Source organism: Capsicum annuum, chromosome 6, assembly GCF_002878395.1.
Source record: "Capsicum annuum cultivar UCD-10X-F1 chromosome 6, UCD10Xv1.1, whole genome shotgun sequence".
NCBI classification, from domain to species: Eukaryota; Viridiplantae; Streptophyta; class Magnoliopsida; order Solanales; family Solanaceae; genus Capsicum; species Capsicum annuum.
The window spans coordinates 180614364-180637528 of record NC_061116.1 but is presented as its reverse complement, the minus strand read 5'-3'; the positions used below and the strand labels follow the sequence as shown (position 1 = coordinate 180637528).

General features: G+C 35.3%; 2 protein-coding genes across 3 annotated transcripts; one reads left to right on the top strand and one right to left on the bottom strand.

Moving 5' to 3' along the window:
• The first annotated feature begins 6108 nt into the window (after nucleotides 1-6108).
• On the top strand, nucleotides 6109-11626 carry LOC107874887 (expansin-like B1). The gene is made up of 4 exons (XM_016721597.2): nucleotides 6109-7813; nucleotides 8392-8501; nucleotides 8791-9105; nucleotides 11196-11626. The coding sequence occupies exons 1-4, from the start codon at nucleotides 7687-7689 to the stop codon at nucleotides 11394-11396; spliced, it is 753 nt and encodes a 250-aa protein (XP_016577083.1). The 5' UTR covers nucleotides 6109-7686; the 3' UTR covers nucleotides 11397-11626.
• A 5560-nt stretch (nucleotides 11627-17186) lies between these two features.
• On the bottom strand, nucleotides 17187-19714 carry LOC124899274. 2 transcript variants are annotated; one of them, XM_047413584.1, is made up of 2 exons: nucleotides 19229-19714; nucleotides 17187-18985 (listed from the first exon to the last, which is right to left on the bottom strand). In XM_047413584.1, exon 2 carries the CDS (start codon nucleotides 18264-18266, stop codon nucleotides 17526-17528), a length of 741 nt encoding a protein of 246 aa, XP_047269540.1. In that variant the 5' UTR covers nucleotides 18267-18985; nucleotides 19229-19714; the 3' UTR covers nucleotides 17187-17525. The 2 variants fall into 2 exon arrangements, with proteins under 2 accessions (XP_047269540.1, XP_047269541.1); XM_047413585.1 differs by having other exon boundaries at nucleotides 17187-18929.
• Nucleotides 19715-23165: the final 3451 nt, after the last annotated feature.

Genomic DNA, 23165 nt, shown 5'->3' with positions numbered 1-23165 from the left:
AATCCTTAAGGCAAACACTACAGCTGCTAACTCAAGATCATGAGTCGGGTAAGTCTTCTCATGGGGCTTAAGCTGTCTAGAAGCATAGTTTATGACCTTACCTTTCTGCATGAGGACACAACCCAAACCTACTCTGGATGCATCACAGTACACAATGAACCCATCTGAACCATCTGGTAGAGTTAATATTGGGGATAAGGTGAGTCGAGTCTTCAACTCCTGAAAACTTTTCTCGTAAGAATCTGACCACTGAAACTGGACTTTCTTCTGAGTTCATCTGGACATGGGGGATGCAATAGACGTAAACCCTTCAACAAGCTGACGGTAATAGCCAGCTAAACCCAAGAAACTCCAGATATCTAATGGAGAGATGGGTCTAGGCCAATTTCTCACCACCTTGATCTTTTGAGGATTAACTCTAATGCTATCACCGAAAATAATATGACCAAGGAATTCTACTAACCTTATCCAAAATTTGCACCGACTGAATTTGGCAAACAACTAATGAGTTCTGAGAGTCTGAAGTATGATTCTGAGTGATCTGCGTGATCTTTCTCACTACGAGAATAGACAAGAATGTCATCGGTGAAGACTATAATAAACATATCCAAGTACTTCTTGAACACACGATTCATTAAGTCCATAAAAGCTGTTGGGGCATTTGTAAGACCAAAGGATATGACTAGAAATTCGAAGTGACCATACCGGGTTTAGAAAGTTGTTTTTGGAATGTCACATTCTCTGACTCTAAGGTAATGATAGCCAGATCTGAGGTCTATCTTAGAAAAGTAACTGACACCTTGAAGTTGGTCAAACAAATTATCGATTCTAAGAAGTGGATATTTATTCTTGATGGTGACTTTGTTCAACCAACGGTAGTCAATACACATCCTGAGCGAATCATCTTTCTTATGCATGAATAGAATTGGTGTGCCTATAGGGAGATGTTAGGTCTGATGAATCCCTTATCTAGGAGATCCTTTAACTGCTCTTTTAACTCTTTGAGTTCTACTGATGTTATTCTGTATGACAGAATAGATATAGGCTGAGTTCTTGGAAGAAGTTTTATTCCGAAGTCAATTTTCCTTTCGAAAAGAACTCCAGGAAACACATTTGAGAATTCATTTACTACTGGAACTGACTCAAGGCTGGGGTCTCTGAACTAGTGTCATTGACTCAAATAAGATGATAGACACATCCCTTGGTATTATTTTTCTCACTTTAAGGTATGAAATCAACTGACCCTTAAGCTCTATAGTTCTACCCCTTCATTCAAAGACTGGTTCATTTGGAAACTGAAAATGAACTATTTTATTTCTACAATCAACTGAGGTATATCATGAATGGAGTCGATCTATGCAGAGAATGACATCAAAATCTGCTATCTCTAGATCTACAAGGTCTGCTGAAGTAACTTTCTGAGATATCATAACCGGACAGTTCCTGTATACCCATCGGGCTGTGATAGATTTACCCACTGGGGTAGAAACTGAGAAAGGCTCTGCTAGGATTTCTGAACTGACTCCAAAGTTAACATCTATATAAAGAGTTACAAAAGATAAAGAAGTTCCTAGATCTATCAAGGCATAAACATGTAAATGAAAGATCTGTAACGTACCAGTGATAAATTTTCCTGATATTTACTGGACTGAAGTGCATAAAGCCTGTTTGGGCGTTGCCCACTGGTGGCACTGGCAGCGGCACCCTGCTGATTCGAGCGACCTGACTGAGCTGAAGGACGATTTAACTGAACTTAAGAACCTGACTGAGGATAATATTTGACTTTGTCGCCTGGCTTACCATACCTGAAACAAACATCACTGCCAGCTCTGCAGACACCCTGATGGTTTCTGCCACATGCCTAACAAAGAGGATTTTTTCAAGCACTACTGACACTACCCTGAGATTTAGAGCCTGGTGCCCTATCTTTGTTACCATTTCTGAACTTAGGGACTAAAGCATTGGCTGAGGATGGAACTAGAACCGAAGACTTTGGATAAAACTAGAAATAGTTACCACCCTCTAACTTAGCATAATTAAAATTAAAGCTACCTATTTTGGATCTCTTGTTCTGCCTCTCTCTCTCTATTCTTAGCCTCTTCTATCTGCTGAGCCTGGATATGTCCATATCCTTAATCAACATCACAGTTCTACACTCCTTAACCACACTATCTGACACCCCAAACAGGTACTTGCTCATTCTGAACCTACTGTCTGCCACTACATGGGGAACATACCTGGCTAACTAAGTAAACTTGAGGGAATACTCTTTCACGCTCATACTTCCCTGCCTGAGATTGATGAACTCTAACACCTTGGCTTCTTTTAGCTCTAAGGGAAAGAATCTATCTAGAAAAGTAGTAGCAAACTCTTCCCACTCTATAGGCTCTGCATCTGTGCCTCTGTCTATCTTCCACTGCTTAAACCACGTATGAGATACATCTTGTAGCTGATAGGCAGCTAATTTAGCACTCTCACTGAAAGTCACTCCCATAATATCTGTGACTTTCTGAACCTGATTGAGGAACTCCTGTGGGTTCTCTTCTGACTTAGATCCTGAGAATAAGGGAGGATTCATTCGGGTAAAGTCCTGAATCCTGGATGCAACAATATTGGCCATTGGGTTGGACTGAAAAACAGCTGTCCATTTATTCTGAGCTATTATGGAATTGGCTAGAGTAGTGAATGCAACTTTAAATTTTGTATGGGAGACATGCTCGTCCAGGGGATCTGCCTGAACGGGCTGAGGTGCTGACTGATTTTCGGCCTTTCCTCCGTTAGTCTTTTTGAAAGGAATGTTCTGTAAACTAAAGAAAAACGAATTAGACTAAAAGTTTAACTTGAGCTCATGCTCACTCGCACGACATGGATACTAAAAGAAGGGAAACTTTTCCTAAAACATCTCACAGCCTTCTGTCCATAAATGTGGCGTGCTACACACCCATGTATAAGACTCTACTCGATACGACTTTCAGACTCCCTAGGACTCTATTGAACCTTAGGCTCTGATACAAAGTTTGTAATATCTCGAGTCGATACCCCAAACACTACACAGTGCTTATGATCCCGATGGACCATAAGCTAACACATGACTGATATCTGCTGTGAGCACTGAATAATAATACTGTAATAAATGCAAAAAATAGGCTGAGATACCAAAAGGTTTAAAATTTAAAATATTGATAAAGAATATCAACTGTAATAATATTTTACAAAACTGAATACTGTCTGAAAATCTAGTCTGAAAAGCCTCTAACTGAAACAACTGAACTACTGATAAACTAAAATACTGAAATAAAAGCATGCCCTCGATAGATGAGGACTCACTACTAAAATTGTTGTTGATAATTGGATCTATCTATATGCAGTTAGGAACATGGGTGTTTGAACCTATTATATAAGACATCATAGTGCAAAGAAAGAGTATGCGTCAGTACATAAAATATACTGGTATGCTAGATGAGGTAAGGCTGAATGTAAGGGTTCATATGTATGAACAATAACTGACGGAATAATATAGAATAACTGAATGTGAAAGTACATGGGTAACTAAAACTGCTCTAAATATTGAGTAGTGCATATGCATGTATACTGTAATTGAGCTTTTACTGAAGCTAAGTTCTGAGTTCTGATAACTGAGTAGCTGATAGCTGAGATTACTGATAACTGAGTTACTGAAACTGATTGACTGTATCGGATAGTCCTGATTTTATAGAATTGAACTGAGTTCTATCTTGAGACTGAAACTGAAACTGTAGGAAGTAATCATCTAACCGATATGCCCCTTTTTTGAATAGATTTGGGGTTCAACCTGTAACCCCAACTGGAAAGGTGCCAGTACCTTGCCATGGGTAAAGACACTGAAGAGTTACCCTCATTTGGAAGGCACTCTAATGAGAACAGTGAAACCCTTAACTGGCAGGTTAAAACACCTCATCAACCCTCAACTAGTAGGTTAATGTCTCAACCTACTCTTGCTACATAGTTTTGGAATGCAAGGATTGCTTCTAAGGATCATACCCTCTACTGGCAGGTAAAACCCCATCCATGGGTTCACTCAGTGCTGAATCCTACTCCCAACTGAAAGACACTGAACTGAGTATACTGAACTGAACTGGATTGATATAGAGTTTACTGAGTTTTTCTGAGTTTTGTAACTGACTAAGTTCTACTGAGTTGTATAGCTGACTGAATTCTACTAATCGTGACATGACTGATACTATTCTGTAACTAGCACTGGCTCTAGATAAACAACTAGATTGTCGGGTATTAAATACCCCAGGACTCGATAGCATGAAAATAAAGCATAGCATAATCTTGAAAGACATAACAATAATTACTTGTCCATAATTCATTCATAGAGATATTTTGCCAAACACTTGGGGGCATAACTTAATGCACATAATCATGAATAACATATAAACATTGCAACTAAAATGGCCAAACTTGCAAATTCATGGGTTCAACATGCAAATCATATAATTTCCCATAAATACTATTATATTTTCATGAATCTTAGCATAATCATGGATTTAAAATCAAATTAACATCATAGATATGCGTACAATCAGTTTCAAGCATTGGAATCATAAATCTATAACTTGTAATTTAAAAAGAGGTTTTTGGACTTCATGGGTGAAAGGAATCCGTGAATGAACACCTAACATACCTGAATTGATGAGTTCTTGGAGTTCTTAGTGAGTTTCTTGAGCTTTTTTCTTGATTTCTTGAGCGCTAGGGTTTTCTAATTGAGAGAGAATGATTTCTTTCTTGAGATAAGTGAGCAATTAATTAGATACTAGGCTATTTAGGGATTTAATCCAGTATTTAGGATGACTAAAATGAGGAAAAAAGACCTAAAAGCCCTTAAAATTTAAAACTCGGAATCAACTAAAAATTTTTGATTTTCACCCTTGGTGAAATGCGGCGCTATCGCGCCGTAACACTGAAATTCGACAATTGTGAACTGGAGGCTTGGGGCGATGCGGTCGGATCGTGTTGCTTCACTGCATGAGACTTGAAAGCTCACCACGATGCGGGGTTATCTTTTTGGCTCACTGGTTTTTGACAATTGACATTTAGCATGCCTCCGCGACATGCTGAAGTGCCAGTTGGCACACTGTTTTACTAAAATGGCTTTAACTCTTCGCCCGGGTATTGAATTTTGGCGGATCTTATATCGTTAGAAAGCTGACTAAATTTCCTACGCATTGGTAAGCTCAAAACTGAAAAATACTAAGTATTTTAAAAAAAAATTATATAGGATAACCCATGTACTGAGAGTTAATTTAAGTTAAGGAAATACGGGGTATTGCAGTATGTAACCATGTTTATTTTTAAACCTGCATTTTGTGATACCATAAACTTCTGAGAAGATGACATGAACAGGAGCAGCCAGGGCAACAATAAAATTAGTATCATTAATAATTTCAGGATCAATATTATATGCCATAATTTCTTAGATTGTTGGAGAACACTAGTAAAACACTAACATAATATTATTAAACTGTTAGCAAAATAATATTGTAACAATAAAATATCAGCAGTACAATAACATAATAGTGTATAGCAATGATGATGATGATGATGATAATAATAATAATATTCGCAATATAATAATCTTAATATATTATAACATTAATGTAATTACTTATTTAGCAAGTTAGAGATACTGAATATTAAATAAATATTATTATGATATTATATTGAGTGATATTTTAATTATACTTGAGTCGTGCTAGCCACTATCCTAAGAAACTATTTCAACAGTGAGAAATGTTTTCTCAGGATTAAACAATTACTTTCCTGATTAATTAGAGGATACTCAGGATTAAGTAAGTCTTCCCTAATTAATCAGAGAATACAGAAATCAGCAAAAATATTAATATAAATATCAACAAGTTAAACTAGAAAATGGTATAAATAATAGAATCCTTTTAATTAAATATATAATTCTATAAAGAAAGGTGTAGGAAGAGGAGAAAATAGAGGGAGTGAGAAATTATAGCCAAGAGAAAATAGAAAGTTGGTTACTATATTATGATGGCTAAATATATTGCCTATTTATAAGCTAGAATTAAGCTTCTCCTCCTTTAACTATTTGATAAGAGTCACTCTCAATGTATTCATAACAAATGTAGGCCAAGTGGCAAAATGAAGGCATGCATGCATTTGCAATTACCCTCATTTTCAAGTAAAATAATATGTATTTTTAAAATAAGGCTTAAGTCATTGATAGGACTCTAAACTTGTTTCGAAATTTCACTTGAAGCCTTCAACTCGGACTTGTACCTATCAGGCTCCTAACCCACCAAAAATTTGATCCACCTATACCTTTTTGCCCACACCGCACATCACGTGGTATATACTCACTGTGGGCACGTGAAAGTGAATTTTTACTGAATTTTTTTTGGGTCTTCTTCAACCTCAATTATAAGTTTTTTCTCCTACATCTTTCACCACCGCCCGTCGCCTTCTTCCTTCACGAAAAAAATGGAGACCACCATTAAAATATTCAAATCTCATAATTTCTCTACATATATCTCTCTCCTCCCACTCTTCCTCTTCCGCCTCTTCTCTTTCTCATCTAACATATTGAAAATTAAAAAGAGAAGCACACCTAAAAAAATTGTAAAATCTGTCACCACTGCCAGCCACCTTTTTCATCGAAATAAATGGAGATCACTATTAGAGCATTTAAACTTATACTTCTTTTCTTTCTCGCTTGCTCTTCCTCTCTCGCCTCTTTTTTTTCTCAAAAAATAAATTTGAAATCAAAAAATTGACAAAAAAAATTGCCACTAAAAAAAGATCCTAATTTAAAGTGTAGAGTAGGAAGAAAGCATAAAGAGGAAAAAGTTGATTAACACGAACATAATTAAAGACTTTATTTTTTGCTAATTTAATTTTTTTTCTTGATTACTAAATGAAAATTCAATTTTTTGGTTTTTAATGATTTCATTTTTATGTTCAATTTTGATTTGTTCAATTATAGTCGGCCAGTCATCATTTAGGTGTTTTCCGCCATTGATGTGGACAATGGTGATTTTCAGAGAAATGCCATTGATGTGGGCAATGGTGATTTTGCAGGGAAAGAGAAGGGTTGGGTTGGGTCATTAATGGAGTGGGCGTGGGATGGGGTTTGACTCATAGTTTTTTTTTTTAAATCCCATTTGCCACATGTTTTATTTTTAATTATTCATTTTTGCCACGTCACGGGAGTGTGTTACACACATTCTATACCTTTTGCTGATTGTCCAAAAAGGCCTAGGTGGATCAAATTTTGGGTAGATTAGAAACCTGATAGGTACAAGTCTGAGTTGAGAGGTCCAAGTGAAATTTCGAAACAAGTTTAAGCGTCTATCGATATTTTCAAATACACAATAATGTAAAATCTGGAGAGAAAGATCCTATTTGGTTCTTTCTAGGTTTAATTAAGGTGTTCAATGAATGATTAGTGAAATTATGTGTCATCAAGTTAATTTTGTGACTAATTTACCATTCGTTTACATCTGGTTTCCACTGTCCATAGTGGAATAGAAATGTGGCAAGCAAACGTCGATATTCCTATTGAACTCACACCTATAAATTCATAGGAATTGTTCACAACAATATCACATTAATTCACTACAATTCCCATTGTAATTATTGTACTTTGTCTATATACCTCTTTTCTAGAGACAAAAAATGTTTTTTCTCAAAAATAATTACACTTTTCTCTTCATTGTTTTGCTGTTGCCTATGCTATGCTACAGCAATAATTATGTTTCAAGAGTTTCCTATTACACCACCACAGATGGCATGGGGACACCAAGTATGTTAGCTCTTTCTCACACCTATCAAAAGAAATGTCAAATTTTGTTTAGATTTATGTGTCATTTTTGTGTTAAATGATTTCCTAATTTTGTTACATATGTAGTTCCTGGTTTGAAACTTAAAAATTAGATTATGTTGATATAAAGTTCAACGTTTTAGTGGGTACATACAGTTTTCATGTGACTGATCCAGGCCAAAACTTTATTTGTAAATTGATGTCTGTTTTCATCCAAAAATTGATTAATATCATGACTAATTTCGAAACGGACTCGTGTCATGTAAAATGAAAGTAAAAGTGTAGTTAAATTCATGAAGTCTACGACTATATACACATCATTAGTTTACAACTGTATACACATCTTTTAGTTTTATACAAGTGGTGCGCCAGGCCTGGGCTAGTGGAAGTATAACGCCTAGCGACGCACAAAGGCCCGGATAGCAAGCTAATGGACTTTCTCCTTAAAATTTTGAGTTAATATCGTGTGGACCAATGACTCACGAGTCAGATATTGAACTGATAAGAACATATTATGCAAGCACTACATTTTGACATTTTAACATTTACATTTTAATCAGGTGGAGCGTGTGGCTACGGAGACTATGGCAAAGATGTGAACAACGGGGATGTTTGCACAGCCTCCAAACGCCTTTACAAAAATGGAGCTGCCTGTGGAGCTTGCTACCAGGTAAACTATCCTTCATTAGGATTTAATTATTACTAGCGTAAAAAACCTGATACTATTAAGTATTTTTTACCTTATTATATACTCCTTTGTCCCAATTTATGTGACATCATTTTTCTTTTTAGTTGGTCCAAAAAAATGTCATCTTTCTATAATTACAAATAATTTAACTTTAAAATTTATCTTTTATGCGTAATAGATAAAGGTAACCGGATAGTATAAAAATTCTTTACACCATTGACGATAATTAGTTAAAATACTCATTGTAGCATTAACCAAATAAAATTTACAGGTAAGGTGCAAAGACAAGGAATTGTGCAGTGAGGAGGGTGCAAAGGTGGTGGTGACTGACAATGGAGAAGGGCATGGAACAGACTTCATTCTCAGCCAACGTGCCTATGCTAAACTGGCAAAGCAGCCCAATAAGGCTCAGCATCTGTTTGCCAAAGGAGTGGTTGAAGTAGAATATCGTAGAGTTTCTTGCAAATATGGTGGAGGAAATCTCATGGTTAAAGTCCAGGAACATAGCAAGTATCCTAACTACCTTGCTGTTGTTGTTATGAATCAAGGTGGCGCTACTGACATTCTTGGTGTCGAAGTCTTCGAGGTTTGTCTCATTTACCATACTAACAAAATCTTTTCTGACAGAGGCACGATTTTCATTAAGAAATTCATTAAACGTATTAGTTAAAATATGGACGTTGCTAAGAATTCGTGCCTTACTGATTTTCTTATTTTCGCCTAACGTTTGCTTATCGATGGAACGTGTTGCCTGACGTGTTTCAAGGAAGCAGTAAACAAAAAGTAAAAAACACAATGATTTTTACGTGGAAAACACCCAGCTCAAAAGGTGTAAAAAAATCACGACCTGCACCGCTACAGGATTTAACCCTAACTTCACTAAAAAAACTCTGAGCCTCAACAACGACTGATTACAAAACTCTTGTAACCAACAAATAGATTATAAACTCTAATTCTATAACTCAACAACTAGAAATTATAAACTCTAATCCCTATAACTCAATAACTAGGAATTATAAACTCTAATTCCTAACTACACACACCACCCAACGTATGTGTTCCCAAAGTCTCTGAGTTTTTCCAAACTCAAAGATTAGCTCCTAATTCAGTTTATAACACAATATTACATGAATAGCTCAAACACAATGAACAACTCTAAAAATCAACGCTAAAACTCTTAGCTGGATTCTGTACTAAGGATCAGGTTATTCAACGTGTTTCTTTAGTGATTGACTAGCACTTCGTGAAGTCAATTTGTCGATTGAGCTTTTCTGCTTTTTTAAGTGCGTGAATTATTCTGGCTGCTGCATCTTCTATTTAAGCACAATTCTTCAAAGAGTCATTCTTTATTTCAAACTCCTACTTTAATTAGAACTCTCATTACATAGAGTTCTACTTCAAGTGAGACTCCTTCTTCAATTCCCAATCTTGTCTCCTTAGTGTTGTAGTAAAACTCCAACTCTTTTGAATTCTTCAATTTTTAGAATCTTTCTCCTTCCACACATTGGATTCTTAAGGATATGCTTAGAAGTGAAACTCCTTCTTCTCTTGAAGGTGTCACCAATGAAGGGGTTATGAGATTTGGTAAGAAATAAAAACTAAGTCCACATTATATAGGCCCCTACCAGATTACTCGGAGTTTTGGCCAAGTTGCTTATGAATTAGAGCTACTCCAAGAGCTCTCAACAGTATATCCAATATTTCACGTCTCAATGCTTTGAAAATGCATGGGAGATCTATCTCATATTACTCCTACTGAAGATGTACAAGTTATGGAAGATCTTACCTATGAAGAAATACCTATTGCTATCCTAGATAGGCAAGTTACGAAGTTAAGGAATAAAGAAATAGCTTCTGTAAAAGTGCTTTAGAGGAAGCAACAAGTAGAAGAGATAACATGGGAAGCTGAAGAAGTGATGAAATCTAAGTACCCCATTTGTTCAAATACGGAGAGAAAGTCCAAGATGTTGAATTAGAGCAATAACAAGTAAGTGTAATATATAGATACTATGTGATAATAGGGATATTAAACTTAGGCTGGAACTTGTTTTGGTGGGATAGTTATGCTAACATTCGAGGATGAATGTTCCTAAGGGGGGAAGGATGTAACATCCCGTATTTTGCTTGAACTTGTTCCAATTATATGGAACCTGGTATAGCGTTGTGGTTTAGGTAACAGATGAGATTTGTTATGCAAGTATTAACGTGACTCTTTTTCAACTCAACTTACTTTCCCTTATCATTAAGTGAATCAAATTCAACTTGTTTCATTCATATTATCATTCATTAAAACTTCAAGGTTCCAACAGACGTCACAAAATATTCACCAACTTGCTGCTCTAGAAATTACGATAAAGCTATCAGCACATGCACATTGGCATGCTTACAAGAAATACCTATATACAGTATGTGTGAAATTTAAAAGCTTATCTTACCATACATGAATTTTTATATATGTTTTCCACCAAAAATATAAAAGAATTATTATTAGAGGCAGATCCAGAATTTGAAGCTGATGAATTATGGATTCGATCTTTTGAAGGAAGTGAGTTCTAAATTATAATATATACATATTCAATGGATTTTTAAGTCAAGTACAAAATTTGAACCAAACCTACTAAGTTCAGCCGAACTCGTTGCACCACTGATTATTCCCTTATATATATGTTGATGCAGGAGGAAACAAAAGAATGGCTATCAATGAGGAGGGCTTATGGAGCTGTGTTTGACCTATCGAACCCACCAAGTGGTGAACTTAAGGTGAGGTTCCTCACAAGTGCTGGTGCTGAGACTAAATGGGTGGAGTCTGATAAGGCTGTTATTCCTGCTCAATGGAAAGCAGGGATCACTATTGAGACAGACATTCAGCTCTCTTAGACCAAAAACATTACTACTACAATATATATCTATCTACTGTATAGCTAATGAATTATTAGTGCAACTTGGTGATGTATCACCTATCAGTTTACAGAATAAATTTTAGGTATCACCTATCAGTTTACAGAATAAATTTTAGGTTAGATGCATATTAGGAATCACCTCTTGTACTTCATTCTCTAATACTATATAGTATTGCTAATAAACTACTTCTATGCTGTTTGTTTTAACGACGTTGAGTTATCATGGCTTAAAGTCTTGTACATCGTTCTCTCTAGTAGAGGTAAAACATAATAGTAGTATGTGGTTTATCAACTGCTGTTTTTCTGTCTTAAAACATATGTAAACCATAACATCAAGGGATCAAACATAGAAGTAATTAAGTGTTGTTGCATGTAGTTAAGTTGGAAGACTTTATATATCATCCATTCTAGTGTGGGATTTTCCAGCAGCTTAAATAAAGCTGAGTCTACACAAACCTTACTCCTAATTCATAGAAATAGCGAGGTTGTTTCTGATAGAACCAAAGCTTAAATAAAGCATTTCAAAACAGTTTGATAAAGTGAATACAAAAATGAAAGCAATAACAACTAAATAAACCAAAATGAATAGCAGGGATTGATTCAACAAAGCCAACTCAAGGAACAAAGGCAATAAGATGTAAGGCCTCGAGACTACCCCTGGATGTCTCACGGTGCTTAGGACTACAGGTAGCTCCAAAGCTGACCCCATGATATACACTCAGCACTGAATAAGAAATACCCAGTGTGGACATAAGTTGAAATGTTAACTTATAAGTTGAATTATATTTGAAATATCAATCTCAATAAAAATAGGATAAACAAAACCACAACTAAAAGTCTGAATGTCCAAATGAAATAAACAACCGATAGGTTGTGTCAAGCCTCTAACTAAACTGAAGAGTCACTAAGACAGACCGCAGTTGACCCGAAAGAAAGCACAAAAATCTTAACTTCTACTTATTAAATGAACATCCAAAGTAACCATAATCTTGACCCTCGGAGCATGAGGATTCACCAACTGACAGGATGTAGGAAATGATGATCGCGGTTAATCGTATTTCTGAGGACGAACACCAGAACCTACATTATGAAATAATGTATCCACATAAACATATATATGGTCAGTATTTCTGAAATGTACCGAGTATATGAGAGTGAATGCAATAAGTAAAACTGAAGTTGAACATACGTACTCATTAAACATGTATGGTAAGTGTAAATAGACTCACCTTGATCATGAATAAAACCGAAAGCTGAAATCACATAAAGCATAAATCATAAAACAACATCTGAATAAGGCGTGTGAGTCATTACACTTAGTTTCTAAAATCTTCTTTATTTTTCTTATGGGAGATTCTTATAACCTACATAAACCATCTGAGCTAGCATGGAATATAATGTCTTACCCACATTGAGGAGAGTTGTTCTACCCTTGCCATCGGTATAGAACCTTAACTTAAAGTGATCACTAAACTTAGCCCCTTGGGGCAAGGAGATACTCTCTGGAGAGGACCCTTAAACCTATGGTGGCACGTATTTTTGAGAAATAGGATGCGCTAAACCCACATTTCCCTCTCGGTGTTAAATACTATCCCCAAAAGTATATACTTATGCTCATACTTATGAAATTCACCTTAAAGTAACATGTGGGTTTATAAAAACTAAAACCAACAATGTTTCTCTCACTTAAATCACACTTAAAAAGAAACTTATGAATTTCATGTCTTATCTAAGAACATAAGATCAAAGCTGAAACTTCAATCATGTTGTAATAAATTGTAACTTGAACTTCTTGTAAATTGAGTACATAACACTCAAATTGTAATCATTTACCATCTCATGGAAATTTCATGTCAAAATACCAAACTCAGTGCATAAGATCACTTTCATGGATAAAAACATAAATAAACATGGAATCTAGTGCTAAATAAGACTTAACTCATGGGGAAAGTCGTAATCTTAATGTTAGAGTACATGCCCTACTGATCAGTGACTTTAATGTAAGAGTTGCCTATGGATGGAACGGGTTGCCTGACCTGCTCCAAGGAAGCAAGAAAATAGGAAGTAAAGAACACAATGATTTTTACGTGGAAAACACCCGGTTCAAAAAGATGTAAAAACCACTACCTGTACCTCTTCTGAATTTAACCCCAACTCCACTAAATAACTCTGAGCCTCAACAACGACTGATTACAAAACTCTTATAACCAACAACTAAGAATTATAAACTTTAATTCCTATACCTCAATAACTGAAATTATAAACTCTAATTCTTATAACTCAATAACTAGAATTATAAACTCTAATTCCTATAACTCAACAATCACCCTTGACCGTTGAACCCACTTCGAGTTATCCCAAACTTGAAGTTGACTTAGTTCAATATTTTTCCTAAACAATCAATCTAGGAAAGCAATAAATTATAACTCAATAAGAACAATACATTTAAACTAACTCATGAACTGTAAAGTTTAATCCTATGAAATAGGTTCGCCAACTTGTTCCTTTGTACTGGCAGCACTTGAATCTTCAGTCAGAATTCCCTCAATTTGATCGTATTTAGCCTTTTCTCTCTTTGTAAGTATGCAAGTTACTATGAATGATGCATCTTCTATTTAAGCACAACTCTCCAAAGAGTTATTCTTTATTTCAAACTCCCCCTTTAATCAGAACTCTCATTGCATAGAGTTCTACTTTAAGTGAGACTCCTTCTTCAATTTCAACTCTTGTCTCCTTAGTGTTATAGTCAAACTCCAACTCCTTAAATCATCTTATCTTCAAGTATTTTACTCAACCACAACTTCTTCAATTTCTCACGTGATTAGTAACTTGAGTATATCAGAATTTGGCTCGCTTATTCATTCCTGACTTTAAATAATCTTTGTCTGCATCTATCAGTGAAACCTGAAACTTGTCTTTCTATACTTAGACCAGCTCAAGTAACATGGTCCATTCATGTGTCAGCCATCAAAAACTTCATTGATCTAACAAAGAGTCCTTCAATTAGTATGTTTCCTATCTCGCGTAGACTTCTTCAATCTGCAGAATTTTCCTACTTCTATATATAGGACTCTTCAGGATATGCTCAAAAGTGAAACTCCTTCTTTCCATAGGACTCCTTTTTCAACTCAACTTATTTTCCCTTTATCATCAAGTGTTTGAATCAAATTCAACTTCTTCAAATTAGAATATGTTTATTTTCTTGAGTTTATTATAATTAACCACTCACATGGTTCTTGATTTCTTCCACCCTTGTCTTTAATCATCTATAATTTTGCTACAAGTTCAGCTACATGAGACAATGTGTCTGCGAACCAGCTTGACTGACATGTTTTATATCACTTTATCAGTTTGTCAATCATCAAAACTACATCGTACCCAATAAATTCCCCCTTTTTGATGATGACAAACCTCTTGTCTTTATGCATTCAAACATCTTCACCTGTAGGCACTAAAGTATAAAACACAAAAATGAAATAAGTTAGTCCATGGGTTATAAACATTGCACAACCCTCTTATCTTCCCCATTTTGGCATCATCGAAAACCATTTCAATGCAATAATATACTAGCCAAAGCGATTTATTATGTTATTCATGGCCACTGGGGCTATCACCAAAACAATCAGACAAAGACTTTAGCCAACATAGTAATGTATTAAAAAGAGCAAAAATATGAGTCAATTTAGCAAAGATAACCATTCCATTTAACTGCCAGAGCATATTCCACATTAAACCTAAGCTAGTACTGAACAAAGCAGAACAATTGAGCATTAATAAAAAAAATATGGTATAAAAGTGGGACATGGCTAAGGATACGAATAGTGAGGAGCTGATGAGGAAAGTGGAATAGGTGTTATCAACTGTGTCAATTGACGAATGACTTCAACATTTTCATCCATCTATCAATCAAGTTGAAGCTTCAAAGTCATGATCCTAGCTTCATGGACCTCTTATTCCACTTCATGACTGTCTTGTGCAGCTTCTAGTTCAGATTTTTTTCTCAACTAAATCATTTCTTAATTATCAATTTTTTTTCAAATGAGTATTAGCCCTCCTTATTGAAATAGGTAGAGCAACATGATTTATCTGTTCAAGAACATCCATTGTTATTTTATAAGTCATCTAAACTAGGACTGAGAAGTCCCCCAAAAACAGCCAATTAGGAACTAAAAGGGAGAGCATGTCCCTTTTTATTCTTCAGAAACATATGATGCATGTGATTGATGATCATGTTTGGCAAATTCATGATACAAAAACTGATGTTTTGGTTAAAAGAGAAGAAGAAATTTTTGGCATAGAATTAACACATTTGTGCACAACCGTTTAGAGAGAATCAAAGAAAATTTGGTCAACCAATTTGTCAGTATTATAGGACAAGAGGAGGATGAAGTGTGAGGAATTGAATAGGTGTGCTCAACTGCTTCAACTTATATAGCCAATACTTATGTCAGTGTAGAGCATACCTGATAAGAAGAACTTTGTGGTCACAATTGCTTGCTTGTACCTATTTTTCTGCACAATCTAATACAAAATTAGGTTAGAAGAGTCAAAAATCTGAAATTAGGACACTCTACTAAATGTGCAAGATTGAATTGAATAACATTTTAGCTAATACGATTAAAAAGAAAAATGATTATTCTAGTCAATCATTGAGGGGAGTTCATGCAATTTTAATCATCCCCAAGTCTAACCTATTTCTTTCAAAATGCTCTCTACTTAGTGCCTTTGGTGCTTCTCCAGCCAATTAAGTAACCCACATAATCAATATTTTTATAGCCCTCAAAAGTGAAATTGCTTTTCTTTGAATACCATAGTCTCAAGCCATTAATTTCCATAAGATATCTCAAGATTCTTTTGACAACAATTCTTTTGAACTACCATCAAAATTATCAGCTGTTTGTGTTGATGTTATTGATGCATCAATTTCTTGATTTGTTGTTCCCCCTGTCAATATGCCCTCAGTCTGTACAACAGTTGAACCAGGTGGTACAACATGTTCCTATGCATGCTCATCAATTTCACTGTCATCCTTCTTGTAAAAAAAAAAAGAATCTCCCTTGCTTTCCCCTTACACGAGCACTCCAAATCTGACCATCTTTAAAAAGGCTTTTGTTTTAGTTCTTCTAATCTTTTCAAATCTAATAATGATACTCTTTTAACTATCTCCAAAAAATCCATTCCCCCTTTAAAAATGGTAAGTGAAAGAAACTTTATTTGCTTCTAGTCTTATGCCTTGAGAAAGCTCTATCCATGTACTAATTTTTCTTGTCTCCTTTCACTCTCACTTGCAAAACAAATTAGGAGTTAACTTTAGGAATCTAGACAAGCTTGGGTCCTTTCTTATGACAAAAAGGATATATGAGGTTCCTTGTAGCCCATCGAGGCAGCAGGTTATGTGACATATTTCTCTGACCAGTTTTGACTTTCTTGTTAGCTTGTGCTAACATAGAACCAGATTCTTTTGCTAGGCTTATGCTTCTAGATTTGATTTTTGCTATAACTGGACATTCAGTGGTTGGATGTCCCAGGTTACTACAAATATAACACAGATCTTTAATAGCAGTAGAACTTTTATAAAAGCCCAACACAACCTTTTCATTGTGAGTTTTTTGACCTAACTTATGAACAATTCTTAAAGGATGTGTCCATCTATTAGCTCTTTCAAGATCAAGTTTTAATTCAAAAAATTCTTGATTCAGTTGACTAACTTTTTCTTTTTTCACAAAAGTATTCATGTTTAATCTTAGTCAATTCTGACTCAGTCTTTTCTTGTTCCTCACTCTTGACCTTTTTTTCTTTTTCAAAAAGAGACAATTTTAGAACTTAGTTTTAGAACTTCAAATTTAAGGGTCAGGTTTGATGAATCAAATCTGCTAACCTGTTCCTTAAGAGTGAAGTTTTCCTTTTCAACATTTTTTTAACAAGTTTCTAGATCAATAAAATCAAACTTGAGACTTGCAAAATTGTTGAATAACTCATCCCTATCAGAAGTTAATTCTTGGAAATTATCAATTAGAGCACCCATTAAGGAAATAAGTTTTATTTTAGAAAATAAATGCAAATTCTCTCTGAGTTCAAGAATACTTACCTCAGAGTTTCCATCATCTTATTCCATGTCTGAATCTCCAATGGCCATGAGAGCAGTTTCATCATCTGATTCATCACTTTCAAATGACCTATTTAGATCTTCCATGTCCATCTCATAGGTCTTCAAATTACCAACTAACTCATCAAGAGACATTCTAATGAGATCCTTAGCTTCTCTTATGGCTGTAACTTTGACATTCCACTTAGACTTTGGTCGGACTCTCAAGACCTTCTTTTCCTGTTCCTCAGTAGATAAAACCTTTCCTAGAGATGATAACTCATTTACTAACAAAGTTAACCTAGTTATCATTTCTTGTAGTGACTCATTTTTTCCCATTTCGAAAGCCTCATATTCAGTAAAAAGTAATGCAATTTTGAATTTTCTCACTTGGCTAGTACCTTCATGTGCATTCACCAATGCATCCCAGATTTGTTTAGCAGTATTACAATTAGACACTCTATTGTACTCAGTTAGACTAAGACCACAAACAAGAATATTTTTGGCTTTTGCATTCTTTTTAAGGGCAACTAGATCTTCCGGGGTAAATTCACTCCTTGTCTTTTTCACTTGTTCTCCATCCACTATCTTCATGGGAATTATTGGTCCATCAGTAATTCTGTTCCATAATTCATAATCTACATTTTGAAGAAACGTTTCCATCCTAGCTTTCCACCAAATAAAGTGAGAACCGTTAAAGAGTGGAGGTCTAATAGTGGATTGACCTTCACTGTGACCAGTAGGTGGTGCGAAATTCATCATAGTGATCTTTGTCTTAGGTGTTAACCCTTTTTAAGACAACCTTGTTCTGATAACACTTGTTAGAGTACGTGCCCTACTGATCAGTGACTTTAACGTAAGAGTTGCCTATGGATGGAATGGGTTGCCTGACGTATTCCAAGGAAGCAGTAAAACAGGAAGTAAAGAACACAATAATTTTTATGTGGAAAACACCCGGCTCAAAAAGGTGTAAAAAAACACGACCTGTACCTCTACAGGATTTAACCCCAACTTCACTAAATAACTCTGAGCCTCAACAACGACTGATTACAAAACTCTTGTAACCAACAACTAGAAGATCTTATGTTAACCAACAAAATCATATCTTCTGCTCTTTCCACCCAAAATAAGTATGCATATTACCCATAATGTAGCAAATTGTCTTTGCAAACGGAGAAGAAGAGATAGGTACAAACACTAATAGCATACATTATGAGCAACACATATATATCATTTCGTTCAAATGCAGAGTTAAAAGGTTAGGAGGACTAAATAATTGTAGTGAGAATTTTTGCATCAAATATGAGCTATTTTTCAGCTTAGCTTGAAAGAAAATTTTACTAACCCCTAGTACATCCTACCACAACACTCTGAAGATCCATAAATGCATTTCTTCACCTTGATATTTCCATTGGAGTCAGGTACCTGATTCATGGAATAATTGTGATGGTAACTGACCTCCCCCAAAGTAGGGATATTATCTGCTGCAAAAAGTATGATATGAGGAATTCTCTTATCTTCATGATCATAAGAAATGTTTTGTGCATACAAATCAGGTGAACAACTATTATTATGATAAATCGCCTGATATTTCTATACTGAGCTGCATCAATAGTATAACCACCCTCTTTTACTACCTTATTTAATTTTGCATGTCCAGAAGAGTTCACAGAACAATCACTATAGTTTTTTGCAATATAAAAAAAGTACTCGTCACTACGTACCAATTCTTTGTTTAGCTTTCTTGTCTTCCAGAAGTTCTCCTACATACTCACATATAAATGTTCCTGAAGGAATAGATGTTAAAGCTCTCACACCCCATCCCCTTGATAATGAGGACCACATTCATATACAAGAGACTTCACTTCAACCATAGCTCCATTACGACTGTATGGTATCTTGCCTCCATATTTAACTGCATATGAGCACTTCTTGGAATCAGAATATCCCCCAACACAATCACAACCTTTAAAAGGAAAAGGCTAGAACCAGTCAGGATATATCATGTTCTTGATGTAATTGAATGGTGGTGGTTTCTCACCATTAAATGTGTTCATAATGTTATTTTCGGGTTAAATAAAATCTGTATTTAAAATATGAACTTCAACAACAAGTTCAAAAAAATTTAAGAACAACAAAGAAGTTTGAATTATTTTTAGAAAATAGTAAACTAAACTTTTAGAAAAAGATGAAGATTAGAAAAATCAAGTCCACTGAATTCACAGTGTGTTCATAAGGAAATTATTTCCTTCAAGTACCTGATGTTATGAAGTATATCCTCACAAGATAAAATGACTCACTCAATAGAATAGTGGTACCTCAAATTCAACCAAACAACGAACTCACACAATGGTAGTAAATCACACTTGAGTTTTTGTAATAAAGAGAAGCTTTTAAATTCAAAATTCCATGCCAATATATGAGGAAAAACCATATATTTATAACCAAAACATGTTGCTTCAAAAAAAAGCAATGGTTCATAAAGAGTTGCACTATTTCAAAACATCTATTCAATTTGCAAAGTCATCTGCGTCCGCAGATGGCCAAATACGATCGCACATTAAACAATGCTCAACACAGAAAGTTTCTGAAGACTCTTTATAGCTCAAGTTCTAATGTAGGCAAATTTTATTTTTAGTATAAGTCCATTTTATGTTAAGAATTCTATTTTTGGTATAAGTGTATTCATAACTAACAAGAAAAAGTAGAGTCGGCTATGTCCTTGACTAACAAAGAAAGATTTCCTTCAGTCAGTTTCCTACATGACTAGGACAACATAGAGAATCTATATAAAAAGAAGTACAATACAATTTTGAGGCACCTATTGCATACACAGAGAAGTTACTATTATCAAGTGGTAAGAGATCATAACAATCGCATACAAACCATCCATAGAAGGAAAAGCATAGTCGAGTTTTGTTTGCAGTAGGAGTTTTATTTGTCAGTCCTTGAGTTTATATAGAGTCTAGTTATTTAGTTGCTTAAAGATCAAGCAGAATCCGCTAAGGACCTGGTTCCTAGGGAAACTAGTTTTCTTCAATTGGTATCACAAGCAGTTTTTTCACTAAGGATTAACACTTGAAAAAAAATCTTATCGTTGCTCCTCCAATTGCTTGGGACAGTTCCTCTCAAACACGACCTGCATTATTTAATGTAAAATACGTGGAAAAATAGAATGATGGACTATCTCATTAGTGACAATGCGGATATATGGAATGTTGCATTAGATGGGCCTACCATTCAAATGAAGGCCTCTGCTGATGGAAAGGAATAAATTCCCAAGAAAGGCATGAATGGAATGTTGTTGATAAGGTAGTCATACAGAATAATACAATGCTAGAAAGATCTTGATCTATGGAATTTGACCTGATGACAATACAATCTCCTGTCAAAATGCTTAGCAAATATGGGATACAAATTGCTCATGAAGGTACTTCTGTTGTGATAAGAGAAAAGATAGACAACCTGAATAGGCAATATGAATTGTTTAGAATGAAAGAATGGGAAACTATTTAGGACATTCATACAAATTTCATTGTAATTTTGAAAGGAATATGTCACGATCCGAATAAGGGCCTGGTCGTGACGGGTATCTCAAGTCCACCATGGACCGAAGACCATCCCATCGCCTAACCTCAAGAGCACAAAATAATAACAATAACAATGCGGAAGCCAATTAAATAGTAATGAATGATAGATAAATGAACTAAGATAAGGGTTCTAAGAATTCAACAATACCCAATCCACAATTGTCCACAAAAGCCTCTAACAAAACTGAACATAAAATTGGTTGGGACATGCCCCTGACTATAGCCAAAAGGGGACCCAAAAGATAGTCTAAAACAAAGGGTAATAAAATATAAAATAATGGGCCTTTTGGAGAATGGAAGCTCACCACTTCAAAGCAACTCGACAAGCGTGCTAATCCATCTACCATTGCACATGGGTAAAAAAAGTATCCTCGGATCCTATATTATGAAATAATGTAGCGTCTTAGGACGGTTAGCAGAGTGAGCACTAGTATGTCACTCAGGAATAAGGGGTAAAATAATTCCATGAACGAATCATTTTAAAATCATTCAAAAATCCTATGGACATATTTATGTACATATATATAAGATTTTGGGATAGGGAACAAGATTTATCATGAGATTTAAAATATTAACCTGGACTGTGTAGCTTCAACCATCATAAAGGCACCCATGGGCTATATGGGCCTGGCTTCCCCCATCAGAAGGGTCCCAGTGCGTGTTAGCCGAACGAACTGGAGGTATCAAGGAAGAGCCGGGGAATCCATGACCCAACGCCATTCCAGGATACAAATATATATAAAGTATGACACATGCACATGATCTTTAAGACCAACCCCCACGCCTGCATACGTAGGTTTCTAGTATCGGTCCCTCGGGAGCTTCACCTTCACAATGAGCTACACAACTCCCTTTAAGTCCAATTAAAATATTTACACATTCCCATTCATTAAACCAAGAATCATCCATTAAGGCATATACCATTGGTATCATTATACCAAATACGCTTGCAAGCTAATATTATTATGTCATTTCAATTATCCATTAACTTGGGGGAATCCATGACCCCACAAGTTCAAATTATTCATCCACTTGGGGGATACACGACCCCCAATTTTCAATTTAAAGTTAAAACATGTTCCATTAACCTTTTATACAGCGCAAGGTTCTAAAAGTGAGTTAAATAAGGTGTATTTTCATGTTCAAAAATCAATTCATAAAGGCGTTGAGGTTAATACCAATTCCAAATCAAAATCATCAATTTGGGGTAATCCACGACTCCTATTCCAATTTATCATGCTCATGCACCCAATTAGTTCAAAAACCATCAATTCAAAGCATGAATTATCCACAAAATTCATGGGAAAAACAATTTAACCAATAACATCCAAAAGCCCTCAATCCAATTTCAAAACCAACAATTAAATTTACATGGGTAACAATTTAAACACATGTTTTTCATAAAATAAATTTTAGGGAAGAGATACATGCCTTAAATACATAAGAATTTAAAAGCAATTCGAAGTTTGGGGCCCGGATGATGAATGCACAGTGAATCCCTTGAATATTCTTGGGTTTTGAGTTTTAAGAGAGAATGGAGGATTTTGATCTTTTAACACTGATGAAAATGGGTCACTTTTCTATTTAAAGGTCGTACAAGAGTGAAAAGACCCAAAGCCCATCACTAAAGTGATCAGAAAATTAAAGACTTCACGATTTTAAAACACCGGCGTGGCACGCCAATATCACGGAGGTTATCCTCCTTGACACGTCAATATCGCAGAGCGTAATCTCTTGCATAGTATGGTAAAATCCGGAGGCTAACTTCCGTGGCACACCAAAAAACCAGAGTCTCACTGCCTCAAAATTTCAAAATAACCCCGAACCCCTTTCAAAAATTCTGAAACTCTTCTGAGTCACCCTATTAACATTCCTAAACACAATGTAAGTCAAAAATTGATGTTTCAGACTCTCAAAGGTCAAAATAAAATCATTGAAGTTTTAAGGGTCTTAAAAAATCTATGCTTCAAGAGAACTGATTTCCACTAGAAAAGTTGTCAGAAAACTTCTCAATTTGTTACCGAAATTTTGGGAAAGCAAGGTAAAAGTTATCACAGAAGTCAGGGATCTA

Bases quoted from the DNA above. Each gene is read 5' to 3' on its own strand.
- LOC107874887 (XM_016721597.2), top strand. From the start codon at position 7,687: ATGTTTTTTCTCAAAAATAATTACACTTTTCTCTTCATTGTTTTGCTG. The intron at 8,502-8,790 runs GTAAACTATCCT...TAAAATTTACAG, and splicing joins CCTGTGGAGCTTGCTACCAG to GTAAGGTGCAAAGACAAGGA. The intron at 9,106-11,195 runs GTTTGTCTCATT...ATGTTGATGCAG, and splicing joins TTGGTGTCGAAGTCTTCGAG to GAGGAAACAAAAGAATGGCT.
- LOC124899274 (XM_047413584.1), bottom strand. From the start codon at position 18,266: ATGATGAATTTCGCACCACCTACTGGTCACAGTGAAGGTCAATCCACT.